The sequence below is a fragment of the Cotesia glomerata genome, linkage group LG8 (assembly GCF_020080835.1).
Source record: "Cotesia glomerata isolate CgM1 linkage group LG8, MPM_Cglom_v2.3, whole genome shotgun sequence".
Taxonomy (NCBI): domain Eukaryota; kingdom Metazoa; phylum Arthropoda; class Insecta; order Hymenoptera; family Braconidae; genus Cotesia; species Cotesia glomerata.
This window is the reverse complement of record NC_058165.1, coordinates 16,841,776-16,861,335: the sequence shown is the minus strand read 5'-3', so window position 1 is coordinate 16,861,335 and position 19,560 is coordinate 16,841,776. Positions and strand designations below refer to the sequence as shown.

The following is a 19,560-nucleotide window of genomic DNA, read 5'->3' as shown; positions in this document are numbered from 1 at the left end:
GCCTAAGTTAGGCAAGCCAAACTTGCCCCGAATTGGTTCTTCGGCATATGCCTCACTGAAATTTCTAGTCGGGTATATGAGACACCATGTTTATATGTACAATACACAAATACTTTCATGAATACACACTTTTATATGTATAGAACTAAAAGGCTTAACCTTGGAAAGACTTAAAGTCAAATATCTTCTCCCACTCCGTTTTAGAGTACTTTGGCAAGAAACGCCGAAGTTCGTCAAACGTTTGGAATGCCTAACTTGCAAGAAATTATAAAATCCAAAGGTCTACGGAAGTTCGGTTTGCCAAACTTAAAAGTAATTGGGGCCATCTATGGTAAGACGAAGTTTGGCGAATGTTTGGAATACTTAACTTGCAGGAAATTATAAAATCCAAAGGCTTACGAAAGTTCGGTTTACCAAACTTAAAGGTAATTAGGGACATTTATGGCAAGCCAAACTTCGGCAAATCTTTGGTTATCGTTACTTCCAGCTAGTCAGGCATTCCAAAGGTTCGCCGAAGTTCGGCTTGCTATAGATGTCCCAAATTACATGCAAATTTGGCATGCCAATCTTCGTTTTGCCTAACGTGGATTTAAGAAGGCGCAAATTAGGCTTGCCTAACTTAGGCAAGCCAAACTTGCCCCTCACTAATTCTTCGGCATTCCTCACTACAATTTCTAGTCGGGAATCTCCTTTGATTTCCCGGGACTTGATTAAATCTAGTCGCTCGCGGCGTAATAGTCAATATTTACAAATCACAGTACAACTCTCCAAACTTCAAATCTGTTTATTAATCATTAAAAAAATACCATATTTTGATTATTTTTCATTAGAAATTCTTACAGTAATAAATTAGTATAAATTGTGCTATATTAACATCAACAATTGCTAAAAAAGCTCAAAGCACTTTCATTTATTTTTCTTAGTTTTCGCGGCTGTTGACTTGGCCTGCGAGGATTTCCTTGAGCAAACAAGTTTCCAGAGAAGCTTTAGAATAAACTTAATGATGTAGAGCACGACAGCGATGCATAACAGAACTAATCCGTAGACATCGATCAAATAATACTCCCACCATGACAATTTGGTTGCTGGAGAATTCAAGATGTTTCCGTGCCTTGCGATGTATTCCACCCAGTAAATAGCCGTGTCCATTGCACTCATTGGTCGATCGAGGAACAATTTTGACAGGCGTTTTATATTATCACTAAAAATGTAAAATGTCAAGAAATTTAGAGATAATCTATATTATTAAGAGAATAAGAATAATTTTGTTTCCAGGACAGTCATATAATAAAAACGGTTTTTTTAGTGAAATTTGGAGTCATTGCAAAGGTCTTGACTTGAATTTGTACTTTTTCAAGGTTTCATTTCATTCTCACTGATAGTCAATTTATAATGATAATTATTTAGGCTGCATTTGAAAATTCTCGATCTCTAGATACATGATTAAGAAATGACCTTGTATCTTGTGAACTATTGACATTTTTTAAGATATAAGCTCACCCTGACATTACACTCATCGAGACTTTTCATTTGAGTACACACATCAATTTTTCATATATTTATATATATTGTATGTATGTATATATGAAAAATATATGGAAATGCATGTGGGTATTCAAATGAAAGGTCTCGATGAGTGTAACATCAGGATGAGCTAATATCTTTAAAAATGTCAATAATTAAGAAATGGCCTTGTATCTTGAAAACTATTGACATTTTTAAAGATATAAGCTCACCTCGATATTACACTCATCGAGACTTTTCATTTGAGTACCCACATCAATTTTTCATATATTTATATATATTATATATGCATACGTATTTATGAAAAATATATGGAAATGCATGTGGGTACTCAAATGAAAGCTCTTGATGAGTGTAACATCGGGATGAGCTTATATCTTTAAAATGTATATAATGTATATGTATATATATGAAAAATATATCAAAATGCATGTGGGTACTCAGATGAAAGCTCTTGATGAGTGTAACATCGGAATGAGCTTATATCTTTAAAACCGTCAATATTTAAGAAAGTACAGCGCAATTTAACAAAAGTAATTATTTAATAAAGCAAAATTTTTATTATTTATAGTTCACAAGTCACGGCAGTCACGTAGTGACTACAAGGTTGCTAGTTTTAGTTGTTGATAGAAAAATTTATTAACTGTTGATAAATTCATTTATTTGAAAACAATTCTGTTATTTATTAAATATAATTTTAATCCATTATTATTTCATTAAATAAATTTTTTTGAAGAAAAGTACATTTATTAACAGTTAATAAATTTTATTAAATATTAACAAATCCTTTTATCAATGCATATAAAAAATGGTTTTCTTTGAAATTCAAATCTAGGACTTTTAAAAATTTTGTAGTGAATTTAAACACCCATATTTTTTTTTAATTTTAAGACAAGAAAAATGGTACTAAAAATCCGTAAAATGAATTTTGGCCAAATTATGAAGCAAATAATTTATAAATGATCATTATTACCTATATACCGGATCGGTAAGAACAGTAGTGACTGCTTTAGTAAACGATTCTGCGGTAATATCTTCTTGCTTAAGGACAACAGCGATCTTTCTTCGTTCGTAGATCTGGAGATTCGTAAATTGATCTCCGAAGATCGGGATCCCGACCATTGGGACTCCGTGGGCCAGAGATTCTTGAGTTCCCATTAACCCGCCGTGAGTGATGAATACTTTGGTATTTTTGTGCTCTGTCAATTAGCAGAAGATTTTTTTTTTAATTATCTTAATTTAAAAAAGAAATTTTTGACCTACAAGATGATTTTAAAAAGTTCAATTATTCTAAACTAAGGATAATTTAATTGACTCCAAATGACAAACTCTCCAAAATCATGATTTTGGTTGAAGATTTTTTCCTCTGAATCAACCTAATTTTTCTTAGTACACTAATAAAAAAAATGACTAGATTCAAGAAACACTTGTTCTTCAAAATGTCATTCTTGTTTTAAGTAATTCAATTCTCTTAACTTAAAAAATTGATTCTCGAATCAAGAAACTTGGTTGTTTTAAAATAAGATATATAAAACTTTGTCCAAGAATTTCTTTCTCTTGGATTAAGATAGACGGTAACATTGGTTTAAGATATTACCGACTTGTTCCAAGTATGGCGCGACTCTTGAATTAAGATATTATTTTACTTGTTTTAAGCATATAAATTTTTGTATTTTTGCTATTCTCTGTATTAATAAATATTTTTCAGCATATAGAGAAATACAAATTTTTTGACTTCAAAGTTTTTTTCTGACTTAAACTTATAACATTATAAATAAAAAAATTTGTTCTTGAATCAACAATCAATAATTCTTGATTTGAAATAAAACTATTCTTTACTGAAGAGAATCGTTTTTGAATAAAGAATTCACTTGTATCGATCGAAGATAATATAGTCTTGAACCAAGTAAAAATGTTGTCGATCGGAGTGATTAGATCTCTCAATCCAAGAAACATGAAATCAAGACAAGAAATTCTTGAAATAAGACAACTAGTTCTCTTCAAAATAATTTTCTTGGAGCTAGAATATTTTTCTTGAATGAAGATATTTTTTTTATCAGTGTCCTTTATTCACAATTTCAATTATAGTTCTTCGCTGCTTCAATAATTGGTTCTAAATAGTTCTTCAATTATGTATTTAATTTGAAAAAAGTGTAGTCCCTATATATACCTTGGTTCGAAATTTCTGGCAGCGAGAAGACGTAGCCACCTAGCGGTGAAACCAGAAACTAACAAAAAGTGCCAATTAACTTTTTATTATTTAGACTAAGAAAAGGAGTTTAAAGACAAAAAATTCTTAAATCAAGAATATTTTTCTTGAATGATGATATTTTTTCTATCAGTACCTGATTTACAAGAACTTATTCCATGAATTTTTATTCCATGAATTTTTTCATGTATTTTATCTATTCTTAAAGAAGTTCGAGCGTAACTAATGAGTCAAAATAATGTTAAAATTTTTTTTAAATTTTAGTTTCCCCAATATTCGTCAAAATTCTTTATTTTAATTTAAAATAATTTAAACAATTTAATCATTGATAATTATTACTTATTTAATAAAGTAAAGTAATAAAATGGCTTTCGTTTTTATTAATTGCTGGGATAAATAAATAAATTTGGCAATAGCGCGCAATTATACCCATAACTGAGACGTGGATGAGTGTGTGAGTTAAAAATTTCTCTCTCTGTAACTATATTTCTATCCTTTTCTTTTTTCTCAGCTGTTGACGCGATGTTGTCAAATCTTTATTCGAATAAATGACTGACGATAAACGAGTTACAAACATAAAATTTGACTTTAAATATTTCAAAAATTATATCGGTAATGTATTGTTATTAAAGTGTTTTTATATTTTGTAATAATCCAACTTTTTTGTGTATATTTTTTTAACCGTTAAAGTTGGGAGGTTAATATTGAAAAAAATTAGGAAAACGGTTGACCCTGAAGGCCATCCCTGCAACTTCCCGCTAATTCCATACTTAGGCGCTTAAAATTGCACCAATGACGTTTTTGAGCTCATCGAGCTCAAAAATACAATTTATGTGTTATTTTGAGCTCATCGAGCTCAAAAATACAATTTATGTGTTATTTTGAGCTCTTCGAGCTCAAAAATACAATTTATGGGTTATTTTGAGCTCTCCGAGCTCAAAGAGATTGCTTTCCTATGCTTTAAAGCTCTTCGAGCTCAAAAGTCTGATAGAGATTTGATAAGACACTATTTTTTGAATTTTTAAACCGCAATAACTTTTGAATGAATAAACCGATTTTTACGCGGTTAGAAGCATTCGACGCAGTTTTTCAAGCCTCACAAAGAATCTCAAATTTTGAATTGATCGCGCTAGGAATTTTGGAGTTATTCCGAAAAAACACTTTTTTCAGTTTTCTTTCGTTCACCATATCTCTCGAACGAATCAACCGATTTTGACCGGACTGTTGGCGATCGACGTGGTTTTTTGAAGTTAAGAGCTGATTAGTTTTTGGAATTGAACCTTTGAGCTGTTTAAAAGTTATTCCAAAAAAACCACATTTGAAAAAAATTTTTTTTTCAGTTTTTTTACGATTTCTCAAAATCTATTGATCTGAATCGGTCCAAATAGTTTTCAAAATCTGAGTTTGGTCAAGCCCTTTCGAATGGCACCAACCGCGATGAAATCGGTCAAGCCGTTCAAAAGTTATAAGCGGTTCACATACTTTCACACACACACACACACACACACACACACACACACACACACACACACACACACACACACACACACACACACACACACACACACACACACACACACACACACACACACACACACATACATACAGGCACCGTGACAACCTCGCGGGGATAGTCAGGGAAGCTTCCTGTGACCTTCAAACGTCGAGATCTGATGAAAACTCGATTTTCGCAAAACGGGGTGAAAACAATAACTTCCCGATTTTTGAAAATCTTCGATTTTCTTAGCGGGAAGTTAAAAATAATTAAAGTCTCGACAAAAGTTTGTCTGCCATAAGAGTCCGTGTATAAGGAGATAAAATATGTGATTTTTAAAATTTAATATCTTAGTAACCAAATGGTGAATCTTTTTTAAATTTTGGGTTTAGATAAATGACGTATTTATTTATACATATACTTAATTTCAATGCTCAAAGTTGGAAATTATTTTTTACATTAGATTCGCTCGAACCTCCTTAATATGTATATATTTTTTATGCAAATTTTTCCATGAAAATTAATCCTAAAACTCACTCAAAACCGCGACTTGCGGCAACCAAGTCGACGTAATCACATTTTTTGGCAATCCTGCGGGAAGCAATGACGGATCAGCAATCTTCATCAAAACTCTTGTGGGCGCAATTTTTTTGAAAGTTTCGTAAAAAGCAGCAAGCGTTTTCGCAGGAAACGTTTCTATTTTTACCATCGAGCCAAATGTGAAGTAAACGCAGCCATCTTTGCTCTCATCTAGCCACTTCTTGATCTCCTGAAAGTCAAACAGAAAAAATCATCTCACTTCAGATCCACACGTGTTATCACAAATTTTATCTTTATCTATCCGCGACGATAATAATTACTACTCACGGGCGTTAATTCTTGCTGATCATCGTAGACATGAAGGCCACCGACTTCAATTACTCTCGGCGGAGTGGGTATTATATCATAGAGACTGTGATGCGAATTAAGAAGAACTATCGATACGTCCTTGTATAACTCTGCCATGTTTGTTAATTTTCGTCCAAAGTACTTCTCCACGTGCGTCAACTGCTCTTTCTTATAGTAATTTACCTGTGAAACTATGATTGTTGACACTAATGTGTTTTGAAGTCGCTCCAAATAAGTCATACTCTGATCAAAACTCGAAAACAAACTTGGTATGTATGCAGTGTTGTAGGGAATTCCAAAATGTCCGTACATCCAGTCGTGCATTTTGGACATTACCATCGCGACTATTGGAGCTCCTAAGTGTTTTCCGAATGCCATGTAGCAGTCTGCGGTGAATAACTACAAATAATTAAAAATATTAATCAGTTTTTTCTAAAACTAATTATTTTTTCATCAAAAAGTTTATATTTTTTAATTCTTTGAAAATTTTCACATCATTTAATTGGTACGGAAATGCTTATATGAAAAAATTAACCTGATGCCTACAAAAAACTCTATTCATGTAATTGCACGACCCATGATGCGAAGCATGAGTGCTTTACGATCGAAAAAATTTTTTCGTCTCATTTCGGTGACTATTCTTATTATTATAGTCTTGTTAGTTCACGGAATCAATATATTTTGCATACTATTGTCAAGATAATTTAATGGAGATTAATTTGACACTTTTCAAAAATTGATTTAGTGCAATAGAAACGGAAAAAAACATCAATATAAGTCAAAAAATTTTCCTGTCTGTCATGTATGAAATTCTGAAAACACTGTAGCTTGCGAAAAAATGCATTAATTGAGTTAAATTTTTTTTTTAATTCTTTGAAAGAATTGTAGGTCACCGAATGCGAATGGCTAGGTAATTCAGTGTCGTTTATGTACACCCGTGCAAAAAAAATTCTGATTCAAAATGAATTTAAGATTGAAATTCATATTTTGACACAAATATGAATTAGTTTTGAGATCAATCCAAATTTAAAATTAATTTGTAGATAGAAATTAGCACGTCTATAGAACTTTCGATTCTGCTTCAGAATTTTAATAAAGACTTAAGAATATTTTATATATAAAATTAATCCTAAATATTTTTACTTAATATTTGTGTCAAAATATGAATTTGAATCTTAAATTCTTTTTGAATCAGAATTTTTTTTGTACGGGCAATTAGGGTTATTCCATGTCAAATCGACCAATAATTGGAATCGACCCCTTTCGATTTGGACAAATTTTGGTAAGAAGTTTTCTTTTATCATATAACGAAGTTCTGCCAAAGGAAAAAAAATAAAAAATTTTTTTTCAAAAGATACACGGGAAAAAGTAAACTGTAATATTCACTCAGATTCCGATTAATTTTTATAGTTTCAAACAGTAAAGCGGACATCGGGGTGGAAAAAATATAAATATTACAGAACTTAATGTAGAAAGTATAAGAGCCACAATTTATAATTTAATATCCAAAATAACAGATTAGTAGCTGTTACTATAGTAAATAACGACTCTCTCATCTTAAAAAATTATCGTTTCAAACAGTAAAAATTGCCATTTCAATATATAGTCCATATTATGAGAAGAAGGGGAACTCAGATGAAAGAGAAGAGGGTCTCACTCTGGGAGAATTTAACATTTGAAACAGTAAAAATTATACTTTCAAAATATACATTTTACCAAGCAAGTCAATAATTACAGTTTGATTTTTAGCGTTGTGTTTAAAATTTACCATTTTACTTTGTAAATATTGACGTTGCTTGTATTAGAAATTTACTAACTTTATTTTATACTTTTTACATATCATAAGATCATTTTTTAGGTACGAAATGATAAATATCAAAGTCTGAATTTTTAATTATTATACTTTAACATTTTAGACATTTACATAGCGAATATTACTGTTTGAAATAGTATTTTCTTCCGTGTAAAGAGTAAATTGTAACGTTTAAATGGTAAATATTATAAAGTGAATAGTAAAATCACGATTTTACTGTTTGAAATGGTAATTTTTAGCAGTTGATCATTACTTATTATAAATCGACTGTTATTTATTACAGTTTACTTTTTTCCGTGTATGCAAATTCAAAATTTCGCGATTTTTCCAGTTTTTCATCTTTGTTTTTGTAATATCTCGAACGCTAGTATAGATATAGGAATTATCTTTCGTTTGTTTAAAAGGGGACACTTGAAGCTATTGAAAAAAAATTTTGAAAAATGTCAAATTTGTCAAATTTTGAATTTTTAATAATCGTCAAAAATGACGTTCAACAATAAATTTTTGGCTCAAATTTTTTTGTATACTACCTTGTACCAATCTTAAAAGATCCTGAAATTTTTGGAACTGTGTTTTTTGTTTTTTCAAAAATATGAATTTTTGAATTTCTTAAAAAAAATTTTTTTTCTTAAAATTTTTTTTTAAATTTTTATCTTAATTGAGTTTGGCAAATCGCGAAATTTCGATATTTTGAACAGTTTAAATTTCATTTAGTGGCATAATGATGAGAAAAAAAACATTTTAAGAAAAATTTCGATTCCGCGCTGCGTCATTTAAATTATCAATGAAAAAATAATTTTTTTTTTATCAATCTTCACATCATTGTTTCTCTTTAAAAAATGAAACAATTATTTTTTCAAACAAAAAATCCAAAAATAATTTTTTTACTCAATTTTAATTTTTTATTTTGACTGAAAAAAACATAAAAAAATTCTCACCTCAAGTACAATGAGATCATAAGTTCCTTTTGGAGTTTTAAGAAGTTTTTCAAAGATAGGCGTGCTTAACAAGTCACAAACTTGAGTCCCTGTTAGCGAAATAAAATTATGCATCGAGAACCCGCCTACAGTTTGGATTTGGTCATAAGACATATTATTAGTCGAGATAGGCGTTAACCCTTTCAAACTGATGTCTCTATAATTGGGAACGGGGCTCTTCAGCGGAAAGTGGCTGACGACATCAACCTGGTGTCCTTTTGCAGCCAGTTCCTTCATTAATCGTGCCGGTGGAATGAAGTGACTCCGTCCAGCTAAAGGAAACAGCCCGAGAATTTTCAGCGCTTCTGCTGATTGATAATGACCGCCAATGGTGACCATGAACACTGTTAAAATCACTTTTAATGAACACATTTTTGTTGTTATTCTGAATACTTTGCGTGACGAGTGAATAAAAATTTAACGGCAGCAATTACATAACTCGCGCTTCAGTAATTTATTAATGTATACTGAGATAAATCATTGATGATATGAGGATTAAAGCGTTCACTGTCAGTGTCACATCCACAATTTCTGTACTAAGATACGAGTTGGAATTTTACTTATTCGCGATACTACGAAGTTGTTTTGAAGAATAGTGGGGATCGCCAACGTGATGAGTAGTTATATGACGTAACGAGTTCTCTACAGTATGGTATCGAGTAGAGTGCCCGTGTTGGTTGTTATTATGAGTTATCGTGTAAATTATGATGAATGTAGTACAGTCGAGGAGTTTTAGTTGCACATTATTGAAGGTTGTCCGTAAAATCCTAACTTACCGATAGGAAATATACGAATTTAATTCAAAAATAGTAAACGGTTGTCTTAGACTGATAGAGGAATTTATTAACTGTTAAAAGATTCATTTATTTGTTCATTTATATGGGGCATTTCACGCGAAATGGGAAAATGACTAAAATTTTGAAATTTCTCTAATTCATTCTAATTTAGTCCTAATTTATTATTAAAAGTTTATATTTTACTAATTTGTAAAAAAAAAATTTTTTAATCAATAAGAAAATCGATTTTTCTCTTCTAGTAACTTTTCAGCCGTACTAACTTGTATCCGGGTCGAATGTTGTTTTAATAGTTTTAAGAACAAATTCATTTTATGTTTGTTATTAACTAACATATTTATTATTATAGTTTTAAGAACAAATTTTTTTATGTTCGTTATTAATTAACACCTAAGTTTATCAAGATCGTATTGTCAGCATGCTAAATCCTTTATTTGTGTTTTTTAATTATTTTTTTTTAATATCCTAAATAATTTATAGTTAAATATATAAACAATAATGTTTCTAAGGTTGAAATAATATAAAAGTTTTTTTAATAAACAACTTGATGTACACATTTTGTACTTGTCCCACCAATCACAAATGCCTGTCCCACCAGTCACAATAAAAAAAATTTTTAACTTCCCGCTAAGAAAATCTCAGATTTTCAAAAATCGGGAAGTTATTGGTTTTACTGCGTTTTACAAAAATCGAATTGCATGTTTTCATCAGATCTTGACGTTTGAAGGTCACGGGAAGCTTCCCTGACTATCCCCGCGAGGGTTTCACTATGTCTGTGTGTGTGTGTGTGTGTGTGTGTGTGTGTGTGTGTGTGTGTGTGTGTGTGTGTGTGTGTGTGTGTGTGTGTGTGTGTAAGTATGTAAACCTCTCATAACTTTTGAACGTACTTGGTGTGCGTCATTGTGTATTTCAATTTTTTTAAAGTCCTAGTAAATAGATTTTACGAATTTCATTAAAAGTAAAATATTTTGCAACCACGCACACTAAATACGTTCCAAATTTTTTTTTTAATTTTTAAATTTACAACGAAATTTTGTTAATTTCCGAAAATCATATACAATCATATCGGTTACTTGGATTTTTTAATTTTTTTATTTTATATCTTTTTGTAAAGAAAAAAAAATTTTTTTTTTCTTAATAGTCTTATGAACGTGCGGACTTGTCGCGATTTTTTTTTTTACAGTGAAACTGTTTTTGTTCGGATATTGAATGTTTGTAGGATAAATTTTGTATTGAAAGGGAAGTATTTTTTAAAAGTTTAGTGGTCGAACTGAACTTCGACTTTAAGTAATCCTTTGGTAAGAGAGAAGGATTTTTCGATATCGAACCAGTCATACTCAGTCAAATGATAATTACGAGACACTTAAAAAGTAATCAAGGTTTTTGACAAAGGGATGTTGTTAATTAGTTATTCTTCTATATTATAACATAAATTTTACTATAGTATAAGTTTCAGTCACATAATTATAGCTATTATAATTGATGGAATTCTAGAGTCAAATGTCCCACCAGTCACTATGGAATGCCCCATATACTAAATATTAATAAATGTTATTTGGAAGAAAGTAAATTTATTAACAGTTTTAAGGAGACCCAGGCAAAGTAAAATTTTTAAAACTTCCTTAAAATTTGTAAATTCAATCTACGTAGCCTAATAATTAATAAAAAATTAAAAAACAGTAGGTTTCCGGGATACTTAATAAAATAATTAGGTTTGAAAATTGTAATTTTTACATAAAAATGGAGATTCCACCAGCCGTGTATTTGGTTAAGAATTTAATGCAATTAACGATTTAAAAAAAATTTTATTTTCATTGAATTTGATTGTAAAAATAATAAGCTTTCGATTAAAACAATAAAAAAGTAGATTTCCGAACGTATTACAAAGAAATTTATTATTTTTTATGAAAAATTACAAGGAGCTTCCGTTCTTTAAAGTCTTGTATTTGACTTGGCAACACCGCTTGCGCAGTTACCCGGCGCATAAGTAACCGCGGTTTTTTAAATGCTAGAAGATCTTAGTCATTTTAGTTAGACAATAAACACAAATAAATTTTACGGGTAGGAAACTCTTGCGGTGTTATCAAGTGTATACCGGTAATTCAGAGTGCTATATTTTTTATTAGTCAATTAAACGTTAATAATTATTTAATGAGTAAATTTTTCGGAAATTTCCTCAAAAATGTTATTAATTAATTTAAAAATTAATTTTAAGATGCATAACAAAAGTATTTCTACGTATTATTTTTTTATAGACATTCTTTACACTAGGAGGGTATTTGGATCTCCTTAATTGAAAAATATATTGTCATTGTTTGTGCTGTTTCTGTTTTTTTACACCTGCAGACTTAGAATTAGAAAAAGAAACTAATAAATAATGAATTAGATAATAAATAATTAAAGTAAAAATCGCAGTAAAGATGATAAGAATTAAAAGGATTAGGCCATAGACATCCAAAGAAGCGACTTGCCACCATGGCATGTCCACCATCGGAGATCTAAGGGCTCTGGGGCCATTTCTTTTTGCGTATTCAATCCAATAAATCGCAGTGTCTATTGCAGTCATGGGACGGTCTAGAAATCGCGCTGATTCAAACTTGGCAGCTTCTCTGTAAAAATAATTTTTTTTTTTAATTGAATAATAATGATAATTTTTTTTATTAGAAGAAGAATGTAAAATTATACTTTGTACAAAATTTTTCTAATCAATAAAATTGTCTTAGAAATTATGTTTCTGATATGAAATTATAAAATTCTGAAAAAGTTAAAGATAAAATTTTTTTAACGAAAAAAACTTTCTAAATAAAATCAAAATATTTTACATTTTTTTAATTAAATTATGAAAAAATTTCGACACAAAACTGAGCGTCAAATTTTTTTTATAGTTATCGTCTTAAAAAAAATCGCATGAAATTTTAGTACGATTTTTTTATAACTTTTATTATAATTATAATTATCATTAAAATAATGATAATATTAATCACCTGAATTTCCGATTATTAAGTATCTGATCCAGTGCAGAATCAATAGCCGTCTTGGTAAGATTTTTAATATCCAACATTAGAGCCATATTGTGCTTCATATAAAACTCCATGTTAGCAAACTGGTCCCCAAAAAGCGGAATGCCGATCATCGGTACTCCGTAAGTCAAAGCTTCTAGTGAACTCATCAATCCACCGTGGGTTATGAACACTTTGGTGTTTTTGTGAGCTGAAGCAAAAAAGTAATCCATCAAAATCACATACTTCATCACAATAATCAATCAACCATCCATCAATTATTTCGTCAAGAAAATTATAATAAACTACCCAAAACAGCAACTTGAGGAATCCACGACGAAATCCTGACATTATCCGGCAACCCAGGGAGTATCTTTTCTTTGTTGCCGATTTTCATGAGCACTCTGATCGGATGTAGCTTTCTGAATATTGAATAAAAGTCACGCATCGTGCTTTCCGGAAAGGTTTCAATGTTCACCATAGAACCAAGAGTGAAATAAATGACCCCGCTGGTGCTTTCATTCATCCATTTCTCCAAATCCTGAGTTAAAAATAAAAAAAAATACATAACTATTACTATTCCCTTGTATACTTTTTAATTACCTTTATGTATGAATAGAAATAATATTTTAATTATATATTTATTTATATTTTTGTACGCTGAAAAAAAAGACTTGATTCACAAAAAATGTAATTTAGAAAATTTTATGATTGTTTTAAGGAATTTTTTCAGTATAATATTCAATCATTTAATTAATTATCCAATTTTGATAATGTCAGATACAATAATTCATCATAAAAAGTTTTTTAATAATGTATTTTATTAATAGAAAAAAGTTCGGTCCGTTATATATACTCTGGTAAGATATTTCTACAAGCGAGAGGGTGTAGCCACCTAGTGGTAAAACCAAAAACTAACACATCTTGTATAATTTGCTCTGTAGTATTGGATTTTTTAAGTCTCTCGCTAGTCTTATTTGTTGAATAAAATTTACAATAGAAGATCATAAAAATTATTAAATAAGAAGTCTAGTCCACTGTTACAATTTTATTTAATAAAAATTACGATAGTAAAATAGTAAAAATTCCATTAATTTTCTTTCCGTGTACCAAATTGACAGTTAATAAATTCTTTTATCAGTGCGCTAAGAAATAAATTTGTTAATTTAAAATGAAAAGTAAAATAGTTTTTTAATAAATTCTTCTATCAGTATGCCAGAATAAATCTCACCTGGGGCAGGTCCTCATAATGCTCCGCAACATGAATTCCGGCGACCTCTATCAGCCCGGGTGTTACTGGTCTCACTCCATTTAAACTGTGGAAAGCGTTAATGATCGCCAACGCGACGTTTTTCTCCAATTCAACTAACGGAGGAATGTCCGGGTGAATGTATTTTTTCATTTGCTGATTCTGGACAGAGTCCGTGTAGTATCGGTACCGGATTCTGTTACTGTGGGTCTTCAGGACGTTGTAAAACCGCTGGGTAAATGTCATTGGATGGGAGTTACCGGTGAAGAAAGCCGGAAAAAAAGCTGCGTTCTCCGGTTGACCCAGTGTTTCGTCTAGCCAGGGCAGGTCTATTGTCGAGCTGACCATTATCACTGGTACTTTTAAGACATATCCCAGTCCTACGAAGCAATTTGATCCAAAAGACTGGAAAAATTCAAAGTAAGAACTTTTTTCTTTTTTTTTGGAAAAAGAATTAAGAAAGCGCATAAATTTTACAGTTCTTTCTAATCACACTCGATAAGAATTATTTATACGGTAATTTGGACATCAGGTGTCACTAAAAAGGTGTAGTAGCATAGACACAAATAGTATTTCTATTTTAACATTCAAATAAATTAACCAATTTTAAGTTTCTGATGGGACATTTAAAGTTATTTTTCTAGTTTAGATTCTAAAAGTTATCGTTTCAGTTATCATTATTATTTTCATATAAATTTCAAAAATACAAAAAATGATCGGAACTCACCCTTCTAGTAGATTTCATAAAAATAGAAGTAGATTTTCTATTTTAATTTCAGATTTTTTACAAAAATAACAAGTCTTGATACAGAAATTTGTTCATCAAAAATATAAATAAATAAAAAAATTATTATGCATACTAATTTTAGGATAAAGTATAGAAGATTGAAATGAAATAATAATAAAAAATACAATGAAATTTTCAATTTTATTTTTTAATAAAATGAATGGCAAGAAGTTGAATTAATTTAGGAACAATACACTGATAAAAAACATCTTCGTTCAAGAAGAATATCCTAGCTCCAAGAAAATTATTTTGAAGAGAACTAGTTGTCTTATTTCAAGAAATTCTTGTCTTGATTTCATGTTTTTTGGAGTGAGAGATCTAATCACTCCGATTGAGATAACATCTTTACTTGGTTCAAGAATATATTATCTTCGATCGATACAAGTGAATTCTTTATTCCAAAACGATTCTCTTCAATAAAGAATAGTTTTATTTCATTTCAAGAATCATTGATTGTTGATTCAAGAACAAATTTTTTTATCTATAATGTTATAAGTGTGTCAGAAAAAAACTTTGAAGTAAAAAAATTTGTATTTCTCTATATGCCGAAAAATATTTATTAACACAGAGAATATCAAAAATACAAAAATTTATGTGCTTAAAACACGTTAAATAATATCTTAATTCAAGAGTCGCGCCATACTTGGAACAAGTCGGTAATATCTTGAACCAATGTTGCCGTCTATCTTAATCCAAGAGGAAGAAATTCTTGGGCGAAGTTGTATAAGGTAAAAGCCCCAATTATTGACGGGGGTCTAAATATTGACACCCTAAATTATTTTTAAATATATTAAATTATCTGTAATAAGAATAACGATCAAATAAATTTTTATTAAATTCTAATTAATTAAAAAATTGAAAAAAATCACATTTAGTTCAAAATATTAAATATTAATTATTAAAAAAAAAATAAAGTTAGCACCAGTTCATCAAATCAGCTTACGAGCGTCTATTTTCTTAACAACTTTGGTTAGAAAAGCATTTTTTTTAACTGCCGAATTTAAATTAATTTTTTCATGTAATTATATGATCTATTTTTTTTTTAATTAACAATATATGAAATATTTATAAAATTAAACAATCGAAATTAATTGTATGCTTTATGATATTTAAATAATGGGAGTCAATAACTAGTTCATAATTTTTATGGTGAATTCCATATTGACAGCCAGTCGACAGCGCTATGACGCCTTTTTTTTTTTAAGTATAAAATACGTTATATACGCGATTATATTCAAGGCTTTTAACTGTCAAATAACTCGGCGTGTTTAGTGTTACAGTCAACGCTCTCTGTATTTAACTCGTCCTTGTCCATAAGAGCTGTAAAATCGTCAAATACAGAGGAAGAATATGGTCAAATACAGAGAGCGGTCAAATACAGAGAGGTCCAATACAGAGAGCGTCGACTGTAAATAAGTTTTTAAATAAATTGTTATATTTTTCATAATAATTATTCATTCATAGAAATTATTATTAATTAACTTTAATAATATTAATTACTTTATATCAAGTTTTTGATAAATAACAATATAACCAAATGATTCGACGCATGTGCAGTAGGGGCGTCAATAATTGGGGTTACGGTACGTCAATAATTAGATCAATCAGTTTTTTAACCCGTCAATAATTGGTGTATCCAGATCATATATTTAATTATTTAAAATTAATTAGTAAATATCACTGATTATCATTTTAAAAAAAGAAATTGATTAGTTAAAACATTACTGAAGACATTACCACAAACAAAATTCATCGATATTTATATTTGATTGCTTAAAAAAAATGAAATCATAACTTTGTCTCTTATAGCGTCAATAATTGGGGCTTTTACCTTATATCTTATTTTAAAATAACCAAGTTTCTTGATTCGAAAATCAATTTTTTAAGTTAAGAGAATTGAATTACTCAAAATAAGAATGACATTTTGAAGAAAAAGTTTTTCTTGAATCAAGTCATTTCGTTTAATTTTTTTTTCTTGTAATAATCAAGTCGATTTTTTTGGCAAAAACTATAATTTTGCCCTAAAATTTAATATAACTTCTTCTAAATTATCAATTTTCACTCGTTCAATCTTCTTTTCATCTCTAAACAATTCATAAAAATAGCTAAATTTTATGTTTCTATCCACGAATACTAACATCTACCGATTTCATGTCTGCTTTCTCGCATAAAATGCCAATTCACACCAAAATGTTAATGCTAATTTCTTCCGATCAACACATTCTTTCGTTGTAAAGCACAAAAAACACGTCTGTAAAGCTAGTGTTAACATAATCCAGTATTCACCGGGACTATTAATGATTGCTCGGGATCTAATTAAGCAACAAAATTCTAATCAGAGTAACAAATTAAGCACCATAAAGAAATTTAATTGTTTAAATAATGATCGAGATACTGTCAATGCTGGATGAAGCAATCCCAGTTTTACAGACGTTAAAAAAACTTACTTCAACAATAACAAGATCATAAGGCGGGTCCATTGGAGGATTCTTGATAATCTTCTGCATGTCAGGTAGCCCTAAATACTCACACAGCCCATTTCCATACGGATTGGCAATAATCGGTAGTGTGTCATCTCCCAAATTGGTCGCAAAACTGACGTCCCACTTGTTGACCAGGCTCTCAGCTTGCTTTTCCAAATTCACCACTACACTATAATTCTTGGGCGGGTTTTTCAGTGGGTAGACAGTCATCACGTCGACCTGGTGGCCTTTCTTTATGAGTCCCTTGGTAATCGCGTCGAACATCATCTGGTGGCTCCGCGATTGGAAGGGAAATATGCCCAATATTCGGTAGGACTCCGTTGGGATCAAAATCAAGATGAACGTCAAGATTGTTGAGGAAAAAAGTAATTTATTTGTCACTGATTTCATTCTTGAAGCTTACTTCACTTGAAAAGTTTTAACACTAATATAATTTATGAAAATAAGATTCAAGTCATGAATCGGTTAATCACAGTGACTTTGAACAGTTAAAATTTTCCTGTAAGATACATTTTACAATAAAGCTACTTGAACTTGGCGATATTTTATCATAGAGATAAACGCTGACCGACAGAAGTTTAGCGACTAAATAAAATGTTGGTTGCAACAGAGAGAGCGACTGCAACGAATTTTAATCCGGAACTATATGCTGTCGTGATATCTTATTTAGTTTAATGAACAGTTATTTACTTTTATTCAAATGATAAATTATTAACTTTGTGATAAAAGCAAAAATAATGATGACTTTAATAAAATGATATTGTCTTACTATTAATTGAACGCTTATGACAACGCTGTTTATTGTCATCATAGATAATTTTATTTTCAAGTATTCTTAATCAAAACAGCTGAGTGATAATATAAAATGACGTTCTTGAAAACTTCAATGACTATTAATTCTTCAATGACTATTAATAATAGAAAATTTTATTTTCAAGTATTCTTAATCAAAACAGCTGAGAACTTTGATAATATAAAATGACGTTCTTGAAAACCTCAAGGTCTTGAATTTTCAGTTTTTTTTTTTTTTTTATTTAAAAAAAAAACTTTTTGATCTCGCTGGAAATTGAACTTGGATCCTTAGACCCTAGTTACTGTTTAGAGCTGGATATTGTTTTTGCAATTATTTTTTTAACGGTTAGAGATACGCGGAAATTGTAAAGGACCTTTTTTTTTGTTGAAAATTTAATATTCTATACAAAAAAGTTTTTATAATTTTTTGTATCTTAAAATTCAATTCATAATTTTGATTTTATACTTTGAAATTGACATTTTTTATCGAAAATTTTTGTTTCTAACTTTGAAATCGATTTATGCGGAAACAGTGAGAGTTATTATTATTATTAAGGATATTTATTGACATATTTAAATTTGTACATCAGTTCTTGCAATTGCATGATTGTAAGTGCTATCGTAATTAAATGTATTATAATACGTTTACAATTCCTCGCGAGTTTTGCTCAATTGTATCAAATATTGTTTGTTATTATGAATTTATATAACTTTTACATGTTTTTAGTTATTGTTTTATCTTCTTAGGTAAAAAATTTTTTTTTATTAAAAAAACCTAAATAAATATGTTATGCCTTAAGTCTAAGTATTTACATTTGTACATCTTAAAACTATACTTCTTAGAAACTAAGACAAACGTGGCCGTTTGTATATAATATTTACTTTACAGTATTTGATATTGTTGTTTTGATTTTGTTTTATAATTGTATTATTAGATTGTTGGTTTATTATTATTTGGTTAAGTACTTTGTGCTTTAACCAGGGATTGTCTTTAGCAGTTTTGCCTACTTCGCTTAATATTTCTAGTTTATTAAGTTTTTCATTAAAAAATTTAGTTGACAATTCATGAACGATATCTTTGATTGTCGGAATCTTGAGCGCTTTATGCATTTCCTCAGTTGATGATCGGTATGGTAGATTGAGTATCATTCTTAGGCATTTGTTTTGTAGCCTTTGGACTTTTGTATAATTAGTATTGCATGTGTTTGACCAGACAGGTCATGCATATAATAAAATTGGCCTGATACACATTAGATATATTATTAATTTGTATTTTGTATTTACATAACTATTGCGACATATTAATGGATAAAGTGTAGATATAGCTGCGTTTGCTTTATGCAGAACACTTTTAATATGTTCTGTGTAAGTTAGTTTTCTATCTAGTATAAGACCCAAGTATTTAGCTTTGTTAGTTAGTTTTAAATGATGTTGATTCATTATTACTGGTATACTGTCATCATCACGCTTGTGAGAGAATATTAGTATCTCAGTTTTCTCCTCATTAATTTTTATTTTCTATTTGTGATAGTACTGTTCAAGGATATTTA

The 19,560-nt window shown here is 29.7% G+C and overlaps 3 protein-coding genes across 5 annotated transcripts in view; 1 reads left to right on the top strand and 2 right to left on the bottom strand.

Annotated features, from left to right (window-relative positions):
- Positions 1-19,560, top strand: part of LOC123270511 (calcitonin gene-related peptide type 1 receptor-like) — a 280,947-nt gene that overhangs the window by 80,454 nt on the left and 180,933 nt on the right. The gene's annotated exons all lie outside the window — the stretch shown is intronic.
- Positions 769-19,362, bottom strand: LOC123270510 (UDP-glucosyltransferase 2-like). Its single transcript, XM_044736599.1, has 6 exons — positions 19,358-19,362; positions 8,868-9,291; positions 6,096-6,515; positions 5,766-5,997; positions 2,498-2,723; positions 769-1,201 (listed from the first exon to the last, which is right to left on the bottom strand). The coding sequence occupies exons 2-6, from the start codon at positions 9,276-9,278 to the stop codon at positions 907-909; spliced, it is 1,584 nt and encodes a 527-aa protein (XP_044592534.1). The 5' UTR covers positions 9,279-9,291; positions 19,358-19,362; the 3' UTR covers positions 769-906.
- LOC123270508 (UDP-glucosyltransferase 2-like) lies at positions 11,962-17,855 on the bottom strand. Its single transcript, XM_044736596.1, has 5 exons — positions 17,183-17,855; positions 13,931-14,353; positions 13,009-13,240; positions 12,685-12,910; positions 11,962-12,309 (listed from the first exon to the last, which is right to left on the bottom strand). The coding sequence occupies exons 1-5, from the start codon at positions 17,606-17,608 to the stop codon at positions 12,009-12,011; spliced, it is 1,608 nt and encodes a 535-aa protein (XP_044592531.1). The 5' UTR covers positions 17,609-17,855; the 3' UTR covers positions 11,962-12,008.